The sequence below is a fragment of the Phyllobates terribilis genome, unplaced genomic scaffold (assembly GCF_046119375.1).
Source record: "Phyllobates terribilis strain yellow unplaced genomic scaffold, ASM4611937v1 Scaffold_1__5_contigs__length_1240528914, whole genome shotgun sequence".
Lineage (NCBI taxonomy): Eukaryota > Metazoa > Chordata > Amphibia > Anura > Dendrobatidae > Phyllobates > Phyllobates terribilis.
Window position 1 is genome coordinate 796448807 of NW_027362761.1, and position 19478 is coordinate 796468284.

Below are 19478 nucleotides of genomic sequence, written 5' to 3' on the forward strand. Positions count from 1 at the left end.
TTTGACCTGGAAGCCATACACAAAAGCACAAATGTCACCAATATGTAACCAAATAACTGATATGGTTCCCAGGATACAGTATCATGGTTATTAGGGTTAATGGCTGCTTTGAAAACATACTTAATATCCACACCTAGAAAGCAGCCCTTGAAGTTTGAAATAAAAAATCTATATACTGAAGATAAAGGGCCCGGAAGTTGAAAAAAGAATGGATCAAGACATATTACAATGTAGGACTGAGGAGTTTACTGCAGTTTGTAAAATCTGATAATTATCTGATTCACATATATTACAAAATATTTGCATATCTTACAATACCCCATGTAACCTGTGGATAGGAGCAGTACTGTTTATAGAGGAAAGTGGCTATTTTTCTAACACTGTACAACCCTTTAAGGCTCTCTGCATATAGCATTACAACACTACATTTGGGGCATACGCATATAGAACTCCCACATAACCAAAGGATGTTAAGAGTGTTCTTCACATTGAAACAAAATGTAAATAAAAGCAGTGTAGGGCAGGTTTTTTTTCATATGGTCCTTATGGCCGACATATGCCAATATATGACTATAGAGTTTTCTCTATTATATTAATGTATGACTATACAGTCGCATACGTCAAGCCTTTCTTCTCAAGTGTATGTCGCTAAAGACTCAGCCAGTGGAAGCAAAGCCTAAGTCAAAGTGGATCACAACTGGTACTACTGACCCATGCACATGGAATGTTCAACAATTAATTTCTTTAATAAAATATATGTTTCATGTAGGTGTGCACATTGTCACATCAATTGCTTTTCTCTTTTTTTTTTTTTTTTTTCATTGATTTTCAATACACCTCTCCATATATATAAATATATATGGGTATGAATAGAGCGGAGTTACAGCACCAGCATGGTGGAAAAAGATGCACAGCCCATTGTGTATGTTTATATATACACTGCTCAAAAAAAATAAAGGGAACAGTCAAATAACACATCCTAGATCTGAATGAATGAAATATTCTCATTGAATACTTTGTTCTGTGCAAAGTTGAATATGCTGACAACAAAATCACACAAAAATCATCAATGAAAATCAAATTTATTAACCAATGGAGGCCTGGATTTGGAGTCACCCCCAAAATTAAAGTGGAAAAACACACTACAGGCTGATCCAACTTTGATGTAATGGCCTTAAAACAAGTCAAAATGAGGCTTAGTATTGTGTGTGGCCTCCACGTGCCTGTATGACCTCCCTACAACGCCTGGGCATGCCCCTGATGAGGTTGCGGATGGTCTCCTGTGGGATCTCCTCCCAGACCTGGACTAAAACATCCGCCAACTCCTGGACAATCTGTGGTGCAGTCTGTTGGTGGATGGAGCGAGACATAATGTCCCAGATGTGCTCAATCGGATTCAGGTCTGGGGAATGGGCGGGCCAGTCCATAACTTCAATGCCTTCATTTTGCAGGAACTGCTGACACACTCCAGCCACATGAGGTCTGGCATTGTCCTGCATTAGGAGGCACCGGTCATGCTGAAGGATGTTGCAGGCAGCAGATCGCTCTCCACGGCGTCTCCAGACTCTGTCACGTCTGTCACATGTGCTCAGTGTGAACCTGCTTTCATCTGTGAAGAGCACAGGGTGCCAGTGGCGACTTTGCCAATCCTGGTGTTCTCTGGCAAATGCCAAGCGTCCTGCACGGTGTTGGGTTGTGAGCACAATCCCCATTTGTGGACGTAGGGCCCTCATACCACCCTCATGGAGTCGGTTCCTAACCGTTTGTGCAGACACATGCACATTTGTGGCCTGCTGGAGGTCATTTTGCAGGGCTCTGGCAGTGCTCCTCCTGTTTCTCCTTGCACAAAGGTGGAGGTAGTGGTCCTGCTGCTGGGTTGTTGCCCTCCTACGGCCCCCTCCACATCTCCTGGTGTACTTGCCTGTCTCCTGGTAGCGCCTCCAGCCTCTGGACACTACACTGACAGACACAGCAAACCTTCTTGCCACAGCTCGCATTGATATGCCATCCTGGATGAGCTGCACTACCTGAGCGACTTCTGTGGGTTGTAGAGTCCGTCTCATGCTACCACGAGTGTGAAAGCACAATCAACATTTAAAAGTGACCAAAACATCAGCCAGAAAGCATTGGTACTGAGATGTGGTCTGTGGTCCCCACCTGCAGAACCACTCCTTTAATGAGTGTGTCTTGATAATTGCCAATAATTTCCATCTATTGTCTATTCCATTTGCACAACAGCATGTGAAATTGATTGTCAATCAGTGTTGCTTCCTAAGTGGACAGTTTGATTTCACAGAAGTTTGATTTACTTGGAGTTATATTCTGTTGTTTAAGTGTTCCCTTTATTTTTTGAGCAGTGTATATACACACAGTGGGCTGTGCATCTTTTTCCACCATGCTGGTACTGTAACTCTGCTCTATTCACTTCAATACTAGGCACAGTCCATAAACAAAAATGGTGTGATTTATTGAAGAAAAAATTTCTTCCAGAGAGATGGGCACTTTTTACTGCTAATTTGCTCGCAGGATTCTCTGGGACCGTGTCTTTAGGCTGTTCTGCAGTATTACCCTATGAGCAACACCCCCATGAAAAGTGGCACCAGATAAAACATTTCATAACTCTAGAACCGTATGGCAGTTTTAGAAGAAAAAAAAATAACGCAGTACTCAAAGGAACTGCAACAGTAAACTAAGAGCAAAAAACGGCCGCTTTTGTCATGTTTACAAAATGCATGAGCCAGTGGCTACCAATTTGGTTTAAAAAGGTTCTTGCATTTTCCGAAGAATGAGATTCATAGTCAAAATGTGCAGAAATAACAGAATTGCTGGTTGCTGCAAAGAAATAGGAGCGATCGTATGTGAATGTGTATGGAGGTCATTGACACATAAAAAACAATATTTTGCAATGTACATACATTGTGTCTACATAACATTTTCTTTATTCTTTTTGTGACTATGTGATTTACTTTATTCAGTTGTGGCAGATAAAAAAACATGACACTAACTATGTATATATGTCAGATATCTCATTATATCATTTATGAAAAAAAACAAAAAAGACAATGCACAGTTTTTCATTTAGCACAGAATAATTACTGGCCCTCCATGTTTATTGATGTACCTATATCTGGAGAGCTTGACGCTAAAAGATGAAGAACTTCAGAGCTCAAAAGAGTCTACAGACCCCTTCATTTTAGTAAAGAGTTGGGGTCTTCTCGGTTCCCCAACAGTGATATCTTCGTACGTTTCTATATGAAATGGTAACAGTTGTGGTATATCTAAACCAAAAGATTTCACATGATATTGCTTTGGATCACAGCTGAATTAGGGAGTGGGTGATTTGGAGGCCAATGGAAGATAGCCATGGTGAGAGGTTTGAAATGTGTGTGCCAGAAGAAGGGACCACATTGTGTCACCTTCAATTCAATAACTAAAATAAAATTAGTTAATAAGAATTCAGTATGGTAAGTTCATTTTTTTGGACCAAGTTATGCATTTCTCCATTCTGTTTCTCTTTTCAGGTCCGTTGGCTCCCTCCTTCAGATGCTACTTCTCAGGGCTGGAAATCCCGCCAGTTCTGCTGAGTAATGTGTAAGTACTTATATTTCTTTATATATCGGAAGCTTCTAATATAAGGAACTAGTTATGTTATTGGGACACCAACATGGATTTGATCGTTAAAACGTTCGTCTCATTTGAAGATATAATAATAATATTTGCCATTGGAAATTTATGAGTGAATGTTGGTTTTAAAACTTAACAGAATTGTTAAAGTGTAGATCTTTTTTATTAACATGAGAATCGGCCTCATGTTTGATGTCTGTTATTACATGAGGTGACATCATTCATATATAAGCAGATGACCTAATCTTCTCGCCCCTTATCTTCTACATAAACATTCTGCACGACTAATGTAACTTTATTTTCTCTAATAACATGTATAAGAGAAGAAATTACAGATTATGATCCTGAGATCCTTTACATTGTAGAAGTAGTGCACTTGGCCTTGTACTTGGAGCACTTTCATTCAGCCTCTGGCACCATCTTAATATCATTTGACAGCGGCTCGTGCATGCTCGGGGTTGGGCATAATGTCGCTTGATATAGCTGCATACGTCAGACAACAAAAAGTTGAGAGCAAAGACAGGCTCTGTACACTAAGCATTTCTATTAACCTTACAGAGGTCTGTGCTACTCCCATTTGTATACTTGCTTAAAGGGGCTATCGGGTCAGATAATATTAATGACCTATCCTTAGAATAGGTAATCAATGTCAAACACCCAGCACCCTCATCGATCAGCTCCTATTATCTCCAGAAAACATTGAATGGACCTGTGCTGTATGTCTTCGTTCAATGTGTAGCGCCTGCTGCTTCGTACTGCACATTAGCTCCTATTGAACAGAATAATAACAGCAGATCTGCAGTACCCACCAGTGGTAGCTACATATCGAATGAGGCTTTGTTCAACATCTAGTTCTGGCCATCGGAGATCATAACAGTTGATTAATTGGGGTGCTAGGTGTCGGACCCCCACCAATCTGATGTTGGTGACCTAGTTTAAAGTGTACTTACACTGCAAGATTACTGTGAATGAACATTCGTAGGAACGCCCGGTTGATGATGATCTTGCAGTCATTCATGATCTTTTGGTTTTCATTAGAGATGAGCGGATCGCTTCGCACAACCCTAGTTGCAGTCCATGTCAATGCCCTCTGGCTGTGGACAGGAGCTGCACATATTTCCTTACCATCCCGGATCCCAGGCTTATGATTAACCGAGCGGGAACATATCACATGTGCGCTACACATATGACGTTACATCAGACTCTAATGCCACGCTGGAAACCCAGAAGCTATGGAGATTCACACAGCTCCTGTCCACGGCCAGAGAGCTCTGACCAGAACCGGGGTTGCGCACAGTGACCTAGTTCTTGGTAGAGATCGACAGTCATTTAATGCTGAAAAATTGGGTAATGTAACCTACCTCAAGTGTAAGAATTAAAACATGAAGCATACTGGTGAGATGACCAATTTATCCATTTGTCCTTTTGCACCTACCCAACGAATACAATTACTGGAAAAATAATTACTAAAGCAGTAGTACAGTATTAGTAGTTATCAATGGTAGTAAATTAAAGGTAAATAATGAATGTATTGGTTGTATAAAAAGCATACTGCAAAACAATAATCCTTACTAAATGAACAAACGGAATAAATTACTGGAAAAAAAAACAATATTCAGGATGAGAAAATGAAATGTAGAAAGGTATTTGAAAGACGTGCATCTAAGCAAACAGCTATTGCCCGAAAAGTGATTATCTAGTAGAAATTGAGGAATTACTAAATGTGACATAGTTACTGCAATGCAAAGCTCCTTTCTGGTTGTGTTGGTGATCACACAATGCTGAGGACATTACATGGCATAGTGTTGAGTTTTTGCTATCTGTAATCTCCTGTTTAATCTATCACCCATTTATAAACATTAGCTAGATTTAGAAATGTATAAGCCCCGAATAGCAAATATCATTCTAATAATGCCAAATGCAGGATGGGTGTGTGTTACCGGTAGAGAGAGGGAGAGGAAATTGGGTGAAAAGTAGAGAATGTCCTCGTGAAAGTGAGATACTTCGGAGTTATGATGCAACTTGTCTGATTTCTGTGCACAATTCGTGGTAATAATGAACAATCATCCAGACTCTCATTCCTCAAATCCATCTATAAATAGAATTTATTTTCTGCGAAATCTCAATAAAAGCCTGCATGCTGAGCATTTGGTCATTTTCTTCAAACTCGCATCCCTAATAGATGGAATTGTCAGACATGTCACATAACAGAGCATAGCAAAAAGATGTGTTAAAAGTCTGAGCCTGCCTGTTTGCAAAGCCATTAAATGAATTCATTAGGCAAGTAACATATCCAAGCTGTCTTTGCACTAAGCTACTAATTAATGGCAAAGTATAGGCTGAGGAATTCGAGACCCTTGTATAACCCAAAACATATTTGACAGGTGGTTGACTACAAAGATAAAACACCCCTCTGCCGGTGGTAGGCCAATAAATATTTACTTTAATTTCAATCTGTTATTATCCGCAAGGCATGTTCTTCCTACATTCCTTATCCTCTCCCCATTCACCCATGACATTTAAATTGTCTATGGAACAAAACCGTGTTTCTACAACTCAGTAATATGCGTGTGTGTTCCATTGAGTCACTTCTAAGCTTTTTATGCAAGGTTTGTGGCAATTTACATTTTAGATCATATTCAATAATACACAAAATAGCAACCTAATACATAGGCATCATAATACAAATACATAGTGATGTTAAACTAATCAAAAATATCCTGTGTTACATGTCCGATCTGGAAAGGACCTGAATGGCCTTCTAGACTTTATTCTTGCTTCCACGTCTTATCCTTACGTACAGGTAATGTGCTTGGAAACATCATCTGAATAAGACAGTCAAAATGTAAATTAGTTGTCTAAATTTAAAAAATGTAAAAGAAAAGGATGGAAAAACCATGAAAAAAATGTATTCTCAACCCACTTTAATACCTGTGAGTCCAGCTCAGGTCTTTCTAGTGTTCTCTGGTAGAACAGGAAGCAACAGAGTCCCGTTCTTATGGCCACTTTGTAACGGGGGGCAGGGTGGTAGTCATGGTCGAGTGGCACATCTTCATCACTCTGGCCCGCTACAGGAAATCGTGCATTGTGGGGATGCATGTGACTCGCCCCCTGGGCCGTGGGGCACCCGGAACCGGGCTTCAGTGCAATGTTGGGGGTAGTAGTGGCAACCCGATCCCGTGGCTCAGGGTGGTCAGACCAAATGCTGTGGCAGTCTATTTGTAGAGTTTTGAATGTCCGACTACGCCACCCGTGGATTACGGTCAGGGATGACCGCCGCTGCAAGGCAGACCGCTGAGGCTGATGTTGGTATGCAGCACAGGGATAGGATAACTCCCCACCGGAAGAGTGTAGCCTCAGGGCAGTGTAATAGGATGCTGGGGGTGATGGTGCAGACCGCAATAATAAGGGTTCAGAGTCTGCTTCAAACAGTCCAGGGTCTTTATTGTAGTTAGCACTAATGACCCAACAGGAGTACAGGGTAGGAATGGGCCTGGGTGTCTGAGAGCATTCGGGCGAGCCCCACTGGTCAGGGTGAGTGGGTAGGCCTACCGTTCTCTCTCTGCCCTTGCTGACTATTCCCCTTTTCGTGGTGTGATAGCCCACGTCCCTGAGCTGGCCGTGTACTACGCCTGTATGGCTTGCGACTCGGGCCTTAGGTACCTGTTGCTTCTCCGTGCTGTACCGGTCCCTCTGTGTGGCGGAGCCTCCAGGCTTCTCAGGCCAAGGGACCTAAAATCCCTCGCAGGTTGGTCATCTGCTGCCGGGCTTGCAACCCTGACAGCCTCGGACCCCAGTGTCCGGTTGTGTAGTTCTCTCTCAGCCAGGACCGGCTCTCGTCGCCTCTGTCCCTGGCTTGCTGTTCCTCCTCTGCCTCCCGGACTCCTCAGCTGCTGCTGACCTGTCCCTTTCCTCTGGGAACCCTTCTGGATGTTTCAGAAGTGGGTCCTGGTCTCTCTAATCCTGCCCTCAGTTCCAGCTTTTATAGGGGCAGCCTGCTCCCCCTACTGGCCTGGGACAGGAGGTGCTGCATGCTAATGGTCCCTAACCAGGGAACCTCCCTCCTGCTCTCAGACACAGCCTTTAATATTTGTGGCATCCAGGCCTGGGGTGACACATTCCCCCCTAGTAAATTTTAGTACTCCGGGACTAAACAAGAAACACAAATACAGGGTATAAATGCATGACCATAAACACAACAGGGAAAGAAATAACAAACAACACCACATATTGAGTTCTTTAGGTCACAGTGTGGTCTGTGACTGGGTGTCCATATCACCAACAAAAGAGGAGGGTCACAGTATGATCCGTGATCGGGTGTCCATTTCACCCAATAAAGCTTTTATAGGGGCAGCCTGCTCCCCCTACTGGCCTGGGACAGGAGGTGCTGCATGCTAATGGTCCCTGACCAGGGAACCTCCCTCCTGCTCTCAGACACAGCCTTTAATATTTGTGGCATCCAGGTCTGGGGTGACACACATGTGTGACGATGCTTCCAGATCTGTGATCTCCACAGTCCACGTTAATGCACTGGCTGCAGAACCGTCCCGTTTAACCCTCTCAGTCAAGAAGCCAAACTAGCTGTTAGAAACTGTGTTCTTTTTATGCGCAGTCAAACTGGTAAACAGAGAGTAACAGGTTATGCAATCTTTATCTTTTCCCACACAGTACATCGGCTCCATTCTTTGAGTTACAGTCTGCAATTTGTTTCTGGCAACAGGTATGGCACAGGAATAAGGGGAGATCTTAAATGCCTGCATTTTCCTTAGGCGTAGGGTCATACGGGTCCACGTGTGTCGCTATTCCCTGATACCCTGTGTCCTGCTTACAATAGTTTTCGAACTATAAGATGCACGGGACCATAAGACGCACCTAGGTTTTAGAGGAGGAAAATAGAAAAAAAATTGAAACAAAAAATGTGGTCATGATGCACTGTTATGGGGACAAGTCTGCTGCTGAAACTGTTATAGGGGTAATGTCCCCCAATTCTGAACTAATAAATCCCCATCCTTATATACGTGGCCCCCATCCCTATCCTGGCATACATGGTCCCCCATCCCCATTCTGGTATACATGGTCCCCCATCCCCATCCTAGTATACATGGCCCCCCATCCTAATATACATGGCTTCCCATCCTGGTATACATGGCCCTCCATTCCGTTATACATGGCCCCCTATCCTGGTATACATGGCCCCCTATCCTGGTATATATGGCACCCCCCATCCTGGTATATATATGGCACGCCCCATCCCCATCTTGGTATTCATGGCACCCCCCATCCCCATCCTGGTCTATATATGGCATCCACCATCCCCATCCTGGTATTCATGGCACCACTCCATCACCATCCTGGTATTCATAGCCCCCTCACGCAGGACACATGAAAATAATAAAGGATTCTACTCACCTTCCCTCTGCTCCAGCACTGTGTCCTGTTCTGATGCCACCAGCTAACATCAGTGTGTGAGTAGCGCATGACATCACAGACATGCGCCCTCACACGCTCAGGTCAGCTGCCGGAAAATTCACTCCTCCCCACGCCCGGTACTATGGGTGTGGGGAGGAGTGAATATTCATGCTCTTTAATAGCGCCCACACTGATAGCTGCAGCCGCGGCTCCTGCAGCTGCTCGGCTATCACGTGCCCGCTACTAAAGAGCATGAATATTCACTGTTCTCCATGCCCATGGGAGTGGAGAACAATAAATATTCATGCTCTTTAGTAAAGGGCACACTAGACCGCCGAGCAGCTGCAGGAGCCGCGGCTGCAGTTATCAATGTGCGCGCTATTAAAGATCATGAATATTCACTCCTCCCTATGCTCATAGTCCCTCCCACCGCTGGCTTCAGTGCATAGAGATGGGAGGGACTATGGGTGTGGGGAGCAGTGAATATTCATTTTCTTTAGCAGCGGGCTCAGTGTGATCTGCAGCAGCTGGCTCCTGCCTCTGTGACCTGCTGCCATCCTCCCATCCTCACCATCCATAGCCGGACAACCATCCACAACTGTATATCCGAACAATAAGACGCACCCCCAACTTTCCTTCAAAATTTTGGAGGAAAAAATGCCTCTTATAGTCCGAAAAATATGGTATATCAGTCCCAGGGTCCGCTCGTAGAAACGTTCTCCCTGTTTCAGTGCTCACAGCAGGGCGATACCTTGTTCCAAGGTCTCTTTCTCGCTGGACAGTACCTTCAGTACCCACAGTAGGGCGCTACCTCATCCTAAGGTCCCCTTCTCGCTGGACAGTACACTTCCTGGACTTCTAAGCCTTTCTCTTGCAGGTTCCCCACTTGCCTGTGTCATCCTGCCGCCTCTGTAACTAGATCATCTTCCTCATGAGCCTTGTAGTTCCACACTAGGAAAAACCTGTTTTGCCTCTTTCCCTTCCTCTTCTTGACTGACTAAAATGGATTCCCTTTTCCCAGAATCCCACAGAACTCCCTCCCACTATGGGCCATACTTCTAGTTGACCCTCACACTGTCTTTGTGCCTGCTGTCTGTCCCTGCCATGTTATTGGGCAGATTTCACCTTTCCCCTACATTCTATACAGGAGTGAAAAGAAAGACAGTGACATCGTGTGGCCATTGATTAGTACTGCAGCCCACAGGGAAATTAGCAGTTGTTACCTGAAGAAAACATATCGGAGCGAAACATTCACATGCTAATCTATACCCCAGATACAGAATGTTCAAGTTCATGGTCCCTTTAAGGGTAGCCCGTCACAACAAGGGCTCGCATGGCACAGTCCACAGTTCTTTTCTTCCAACCTGGCACAGCTCATCGGGTTATTCTTCCCCTCTCCCCCCCAACAAAAGTCCTTAGGACCTTTGCACAGACTGTACAGACCAGCCTGTGTGGCAAGCACACAGTCTTGGGGGCAAAGTCCTTTTATGGGATTGGGCACAGTCCTCAGTGAAGGGTGTGCAACCGTCTTGCAGCTGCAAAGTCCTCCAATCCAGTCAGGGAGTAAAACAAACGTCAGACATCCGCAGCTAACAACAAGGGAGTCCCGTACAGTCTCTCCATCCCTTTAAGGGAGAAAAAAAACAAGAGGCCTTATGGCCAAAAAGCTTTCATCAGTGCTTTTTATTTCCTTCTTGCAAACAAACTGAGGCGGGATGCCTCAAACTTGAGTCAGTCCTTAAGACCCGACTGGTCTCTCCAACTGGACCAATTTTCCTGGCTATTCAGCCAACTTGCGGAAACTGTAGAGGCACTTCTGCCTATGGCAACTTTCTGTTTTCCCTCTCATGGGCCTCTCAGGTCTCGGATTGCACCATAGTTCGGTTCATCAGCCTTATTAATCCCCGTTTGTGCCTCCTTCGGCACACTTTGATCACCTCAGCAGTAGATGCGGTATTCACGGACCACCTGTGTTTCCTCTGCATGGTCTCATCCCACTGCCTTCTGGGCCTTCGTCACAACCCCGACACTCAATATGCAGGCTTTTTCCCAAGCAAAAAAAAATGATAGGACATGTTGAAACCCAACATGCTCAATCCTTCCATTAAACATCAGGGGAGCTACAATCACTAGTATTCCAATCCCACTGATATTGATGAGTTTAGCTGAGTTATTTGTCAATGATCATCTAAAGGGGTTTGAGCACTACGGAGCCATGATGTTTTTCAAATCCATGAAGGCCCAAGATTACCGACTTAACCAATCTTCTCACACTACCTTTGACTTATCAGGAGATCACTTACACTGAATTTCACCATTAAAGGGGTATTCCCATCACCAAGATGCTGTCCCAATATGTAGTAGGTGTAATAATAATATTAGCAAATACCTCCAATTAGAAATGTAGTATAGTTCTTCTGATTCGCTATGATGCTTACTCTATGTGCAGGGCATTGCAGTAGCTTACCGTAGTTATCCATGGTTACCTCCACTCATATCATGACCATTACTTTAGCTAGCTGTTAGTAGTCGTCACCATGGATACCTAAAGTACTGATCTGTCTTGCACATGGGGTAAGCGATATAGCGAATCAGAAGAACTATATTACATTTCTAATTGGAGGTATTTGCTAATATTATTACTACATCTACTATATATTGGGATCTTAGAGATGGGAATACCCCTTTAAGCTACAGAACTATAGCAGACTATAGGAACTATAGGAGGACCAGTCAAAATCTTTACTCTCCTTTATAACCTCCTGTTGTGAAAGTTGTATCTTTGTATCAAATTAGATTATCACTTTGTAATGTAATATAGTTTTTAAACATATTCAAAGAAAGGACTACGCCTAATCCAATTAATAGTGAGCAATGAAATGGTTAATTTTATGTTTGTCTTTTTTTAACTTTTCGATTTGACATAATCCCTTAATACATTCCAGAAGAGGATAAGCAGCACCGAAGTGATACATTCATATGATGTCACTGGTATGAAATGAGTGGGGGTCACATACCTTCCACTCTTAGGTCAGTTACATTAGTTTTAGGATCTCTTTCTTACATTACCATGTTACAAGGGCTCTTCCTTCCATCTTTGTATCTTACATTGTAGAACATGCAAACCACATGAGCAAATCACTGTGATTTTACTAAAGGAACAACAGGAAGTAACAATGGAAGGTAGTCCATCTACTGAGGTCATAAAAATGTTGACTTTTTTTGTATGGAAGGGAAATATATGGACAACTTGAGTCTACACGCCAACGTCTATCACGCAACAGCAATTCTCAGACACGTTGCGCAACCAGAAACATCTGTGCAAATTGTCTTAGACTTGCTGTTGCGCAAATATTTTAAAGCTATGATTTTGCTGTGAAAAAAAATGGCCAAATTGCAGATAAGTCGCATGTAGATCGTGGTTGCATGAGATTTGCATTGAAGTCTATGGCAAGTAAGTTACTTGCGACCAGCGACTGAAAAGCCAACACATTTGGAAACCTATGCTACTCTGTGTCGCAGTTAGTTGCAACGCAGCACCATAAGAAAGCATTAGATTCAATGTTGCAACGCAACACTGCGATTTCAGTGTTGCGCATCCTAAGAATAAGCCATCAATATAAAGCACTGGACAAGTATTCCCATCTCAATATCTTATCCCATTCAATATGTAGGAGGTGTAATAATAATAATATTAGCAAATATCTCCAATTAGAAATGTAGTATAGTTCTTCTGATTCGCTATGTCACTTACCCCATGTGCAGGGCATTGTAGTAGCTTAGATATCCATGGTTACGACCACTCATATAGTGACAGTTTAGTTAGCTGTTAGTGGTCATCACTATGGATACTTAAACTACTGCAATGCCCTGTACATTGGGTAAGCAACATAGCGAATCAGAAGAACTATACTACATTGTTAATTGGAGGTATTTGCTACTATTATTATTACACTTACTACATATTGGGATGGAATTTTAGAGATGGTGTTACACACACACGCCGCCTAAGTTCAGATAGGGGCGAGACGGGTTTCATGAATTCTTTGAAATCCTGGGGGAACCATTACTCAGGGCGACCATAGGCTGCAGCTTCTCTCAGGCACATGATAGATTCAGTTGCTGACCAGACACATCTGACAAGAGTCTTTTTCCACAGTTTAACAGTGGAGTTTATTCAAGTACGACCAGTACCATTTAACTCTTTGAAGAAACAGGCTTCACCACAGTACAGTCTATTAAAGCAGGTACAGTAATGGCAGTCTCTTCAGTAGCACAGTTCAGCATCAGCACAGGTTAGATCTCTTTGCAGCACACTTCTATGCATACACAAACACAGGCTTTTCCTTCACAAGGACACAATAGTACACAGCATTCTTTATCCTGCATGGAGAAGGAGGGGGGAGGGTTTGATGAGGGAGATGATCCCTGTGACACAATTCCTTCCAGTCCTTATCTTCCTGCCCGATAATACTCTGCACTGTTAGTTGAGGGAGTTTATCTGACCTGTGTTTAGTTTCTCTCCTGATCTGAATCCTGTTCAGTTGCCTTCTGTCAGATCCAGATAACACACCACCTCTCTCTTAGGCTTCAGCCAGACTACAATAACAAGTTCCCCACAATCCCCCTGGGACTCTGCTAAAACTCTCTCTGTCTCCTGTGACTGTGTTAACCCCTCTAGTTGCTGGATGTTTCTGAAGCACAACACTTCCTGTCTCCTGTGCTTGTGTTATTTGTAATAGTTGCTGGATGCTTTTGAAGCAACAGCACTACTTCTGCATCTCACAATCGAAATACCCCTTTAAAGAGTAACTAAACCTTTATCACTTTTTATATATTTAAGTGCCCTTTTAATCACAAGCAGATAGGTGGGCGGCCCTGTGATGAGACTCCCCATTGATCATTCAAAGCCCCCACCTTGCTGAGGTGCACAGCTCTGGCAACAGGAGTGCCGCGATCTTGCCTGAGGGTGCACACAGAGCGGGGTACGGGTTCAATTGAAATCATAGTCGACAAAACCTCTGCTTTGTTCCCTATGGGACATTGTCAGTAGTGTCAGCGGTCCAGGTACCAGGTATCATTTACTGTAAGCCGGTAATATGAAGAGGAGCACTGTTATAATAAACTATCCTAATCTCAGCAGTTGAATTACATTATGAAAAAAACATTTTTTTCACACTGTATGACCTGATTTACAGATCATGGAAGTACAAGTCATGGCATGTAAGGTCTAAAATAAAAGACAAAAAGAGAACATAAAATCCTGCTTACCTGATGACAAGTTAATGCCGACCTGTTAACATGATAATTGTGACATGTTCTCATCAGTGTTGGATCTCAAGTAGTATTCTGCTGTTAGTATTAAGGCGTACAAGATTTGGTGACCGAACACATGAGATTCCTATTGGCCAGATCTTGTTTAGCCAACAGCTGTCTGCCCGTTCCACCATTCCTATGAACAGTCACCCAAGCATTCCTGTGTTTTTAATGGCGGTGGCTTGTCTACCTGGAGAACAAAAGGATTGGGGTTATAAATTAAACTGGCTATCCTTGTCTCCCCCGCCACCTGACATGATCTGCACCCAGACACATCAGCTGGTCAGTCTGTCCCGCCAAAATCAGCAGATTCGGACAACTTTAATATATTGTATCAACTTCACACTATTGGATTCAAGAAAAGCTGCCAGCGTAAAATAAAAAAATATATTTATATAATGTTAAAACCAAGTATTCAGTATTCGTTTTCAAAACGTTTTCCAGCAAAACCAACAGAAGAGAATTAATTAACTACATTCATAAAAAATATAATAATGATCATGATGATTTGTATATTCTCCCCGTGTTTGTGTGGGTTTCTTCCAGGTTCTCTAGTTTCCTCCCACACTCCAAAGACATACTGGTGGGGAATCTAGATTGTGAGCCCCAATGGGGACAGCGATGATAATGTCTGTAAAGCGCTGCAGAATTAATGGCGCTATATAAGTGAGTAAAATAAATAAATAAATGATGACAATGTGTTACTCAATAGGACTCCTCACTCTGGCATTGCATCACCTAAACTGCAGCATCATAACAAAATAACGAGCAGGTCCATGGAGCCATCTCCTTATCCATAGACTGGATGGAGATTGAGACCCCAATACTTCCTACGGGTCTTGCGCACCATCTGGGCATGGGCAAGGAGATGTATTAACCTCTTAATGATGGTGCATTTTACTCCATTGAACTGTCTTTTGAGACCGATCTTAATAAATTACCTTAATGTATTATGCTAAGTGCAGGGAGTCTGTTAGCACAAAATGACTGTTCAAACCAAGCAGTTTGGTGCACCTTCCCACCTACTTGTTTTTCAACTATCTCCATCCTTCTCTGTCTGTATAAAGCCAGAGCTGTCAATCAAAGAAGAGATGGGCAGAGATAAATGGAAAACAATTAGGTAACGTGGTCCACTGAACTGCTCGGCAATGGCGCAATGTGAGCCTGTGCTTGGTTTGAACAGTCATTTTGTGCTGATAAACTCCCTTTTAAATAGCTTGAGTCGTCCATGTAATTTAACGAGAAAATCTGAATTCTTCTTCCTGCTCACAGATATTTTCTAAGAAAGATTAATTAAGAACCTACTTATATACTCTAAACAGAACACATTGTACGCCTGGCAATGGCACAGAACGGCATATTTTCTTATAAAAATATTGACACACACAACAGAAGAATATTTAATAAATAGACTCCTCGCCAATATCCTGCTATCTTATGATTAATAAAAGTAATTAGACGAGGAAGACGACGTGACATTTTCTTTATTTCGGTGACTGTCGAGTGTCTTCTCTGAGGTTTCATTAACTCTTCTGGATGAACCTAAGGATGTGGGAATTTAGGATTTATCTTCTGTGTTGGCCACAATTTTGATTTTATTGAAGTAGAATTGATTATTGGTTTCACAGGTATTAAAATGACTAAATTGAAGCTTCTTTTTTTACAGGTATCAGGTGTGTGATGGCGGCTATAGTTTCTCTTGCGGGTATTGATGTATTTATTATTCATTGTTGGCCACTGGAGTCTCAGGCTATCCATCAAAACAGTGTGCTGGTAAGTTACAGGTCCCTTGGGAATCCACTGGAAATGTATGCTGGATATGAGTCATGGTTTCCATACTTCCTCCATTTTCATACATTTATATATGTTATTTGACCTTTGAATTCTGACTCACACAACAATATACTGAAGAACGGCATTGTGGTACCGAGAGCATGGTGTGCCTATATATTGACTATATGACAGGTAAAAAGTAACTCACTCACTAGCACTTCCCTCATATACCTTATGGAATTTTGTAGGCATTAACGTTTTCCTAAATATGCCAACTGTGAGAAGGTTCACTGCAGAGAAAGACTTGTTACTATTCATAAAAAAAGGGAATCTGCTAGCAGGCTTTTGTTGTGTAATCCGAGAGCAGCATAATGTAGTGGCAGAGAGCCTGATTCCAGGGATTTGTCACTTACTGGGCTGCTTGCTGTAGTTTTGCTAGAATCCCTGTTTTCCCTTCTATAGCTGTAGCAGTGCTCAGAATACTGAGCTGTGTATAACCCCGCCCACACCACTGACTGGCAGCTTCCTGTGTACACTGTGCATTGTCAACAAGCTACCAATCAGTGGGACGGGGCGGGGTTACATAGATTAGCTGGACTGCTCTGCACGTGAGACCTAGTCCTGTAGTGATAATCTCCCGCTGATAAAACACAGAACTACAGAACACAGCCTAATAAGTGACAAGTGGAATCAAGGTCTCTGTCCTTACATTATGCTTCTCTCAGATTAAGTAGCAAAAACCTGGTGACAGATTCCCCTTAACTCATACACATGCTAGTAATACTGTATAGCTATAATCTAGAAATACTAGTGTAATATAGAAAAGTAAGTAATCCATTTGATATTATCGAAATTTCTGCATTGATTACTAACAAAATATGGTCTGATTGTTCTCTCCTTCATAATTATTATTAGAGCAGTTTAATTGCATTAATAAAACACAGACAGTTATATTGTATATTTCTTTTATGAAACACATTGCGCAAACATCCTCTGTAGTGGGAGAAAATGTCAGTAAACCCTGGAATTTTCTAACCTTTAGATCCCCCGTAGCAGCAATCAGCCTTAGCTGCAAATGGGATTTGCATGATGTTAGGAGGAATTTAGAACCATTCCTCCCTGCAAATATGTTTCAGGACACTAATATATCTGGAATGCCTTGTCCACACCGCCCTCTTCAAGTTATGCAGCATCTTCTTGATAGGGTTAAAAAGGTATTCTCAAGTTTGAAAGTAATCCCCTATTCTTTGGATAGAGGATAACTTCCCAATCAGTGGGGGTCCGGCCGTCATTCATTATTAATAGGACTACCAAAGATAGCTGAGAACTGCGCTTGGCTGGTCTTTGTCACTCTCATAAGAATGAATGGAGCAGCAGTGTGCATGATTGACCACTGCTCCATTTACACGTGGCTCTTCAGAGCCCTGGTTTTGGGAAAGGCCAGGATCCCAGTGGTTGGACCATCCAGGGTTAGGGGATAAATTTCAAACTTGAAAATAGCTCTTTAAGGTCAGGACTCCGACTTGGTCATTCCAGAGCTTAAATTGTCTTTTTCAACCATTCTTTAATGTTTTTACTTATGTTCTATGGGTCATTGTTTTGGTGTGTCTTGTGTTGCATCAACTTGAGGTCATTGTCTCCAGACATAAGTCTTTAAGATGCTTTTGATACATCTTTAAATGCACTGTTCCCTCAAAAAGTGCAAGACATCAAGACCCCATTGTCAACAAAGTAATACCAAACCATGATGCTACATCCATCATGCTCTCCCTCTCTTTCTTCACCACTTTTTCACAATTGCCAGTTGTGCTCTTGGAGTAATCTTAACAGTGTGCCCACTCCTAGGGCACCAGACCAGAATTCTTCTCCAGTTGTGGATAGTTTGAGACGATTTGTCAGTAATGAGGCTTGTGTGTCTTTATTGGGCACAGCGCTTGTGAATCCCATACTTCCAATCTCATCTCCTTAATTGAGACATCATTGTGCCAATTAGCTTCTGACACAGTGTAGTTCTTGTCTAGAACACAAACACAATATAATATCTGTGCCAATAATAGTTTATTGTTATCAATTAATACAATGCAAAGTGAATGAACAACAGAGAAATCTAATGAAGTTTTGGAATGAACTCTACAGGAAGATTGTTCCAAACATCTTGGAAAACTAACCACAGATCTTCTGTCAATTTAGGCTTTCGTACATTTTTCTGTCTCTTCATGTAATACAATACAGACTTGATGTTTTGGAGATCAGGACTCTGTGAGGGGCATATCATCACTTTCAGGACTCCTTGTACTTCTTTACTCTGAAGATAATTCGTAATGACATTGGCTGTATGTTTGGGGTCGTTGTCCTGCTGCAGAATAAATTTGGAGCCAATCAAACGCCTCCCTGATTGTACTCCATGATGGATAAGTATCTGCCTGTATTTCTCAGCATTAGAGAACAACAATAAATGGGCAACGTTGATGCCGAGGTCAGCCAATGACACTTAGTACAGCAGATGAAAGACTCATTGTGCTTACTATGCGATGATATGAAGAGAGAGAAGGATTTACTCAAGTCTACATCTACAGAAGATCTGTGGTTCGTTCTCCAAGATGTTTGGAACAACCTCCCTGCTGAGTTCCTTCAAAAATGGTGGCAGAAAAAAAGTTTATCTAGAAGAATTGATGCTTTGATATTTGTTTTTTTTTTTAAGACAATGGTCAGACCAAATATTGATTTGATTTAGATTTCTCTTTTATTCATTCACTTTTGTTAGTTGATAAAAATAAACGTTTTGACAACCTTTTCGAGTATGCCTCAAACGTATGCCCCAGATGTAACATATTCTATGAATGACAGAGGATAGCAGCTCATACAAGTATGGTACACTCTGTTCCTTTTCCACTCTTAAGTTATTGTTAAGACGTCAGCACTGTGCAACCTGTTTGGAAGGGGTTAATCAACAGAGCATTTATCAGTAATGTCAGTGCCAGAAAAGGTTGACAGATTTATATTTTGTTATAAAACAGAATATGATTTAAAAAGCCTGACAAAGTGAAGCAAGATGCTCTTAAGGGCTCAGAGAATTTACCTCATACTCACAAATTACAGAGTTACTCTGAGTTTCTCGCATTTTACGCTGTTTACTCAATGAATCACTCGATTTAGTCAAAGATATTGGGTGCCAAAGAGACTTCTGACAGAACTACAGGTTAGAACAGATCCCAGTTTAAAGGTTCAGTTCATTATTTCAGCAACTTTATGTTTCTGGGTTACACATAGTGTCATCAGTAAAGAACATTCGGGGAGGTGATAGCATTCACTAAAAATGACAAAGGGCAAAGAAAGGAAGTTTACCTTAAACTGAA

General features: G+C 42.2%; 1 protein-coding gene and 1 long non-coding RNA gene across 3 annotated transcripts in view; one reads left to right on the plus strand and one right to left on the minus strand.

Moving 5' to 3' along the window:
* Positions 1 to 14376, minus strand: part of LOC141151479 (uncharacterized) — an 83052-nt gene extending 68676 nt beyond the window's left edge. The window contains exon 1 of the long non-coding RNA XR_012247131.1: positions 14305 to 14376. This is a non-coding gene — a long non-coding RNA (uncharacterized lncRNA). The remainder of the gene's footprint in view (positions 1 to 14304) is intronic.
* RBPMS (RNA binding protein, mRNA processing factor) overlaps positions 1 to 19478 on the plus strand; it is a 188116-nt gene that overhangs the window by 163834 nt on the left and 4804 nt on the right. For both annotated transcript variants that reach the window (XM_073637057.1, XM_073637058.1), the window contains 2 exons: positions 3522 to 3591; positions 16016 to 16122. In XM_073637057.1, the coding sequence (XP_073493158.1) occupies positions 3522 to 3584 (63 nt within the window). In that variant the 3' untranslated portion in view covers positions 3585 to 3591; positions 16016 to 16122. The remainder of the gene's footprint in view (positions 1 to 3521; positions 3592 to 16015; positions 16123 to 19478) is intronic.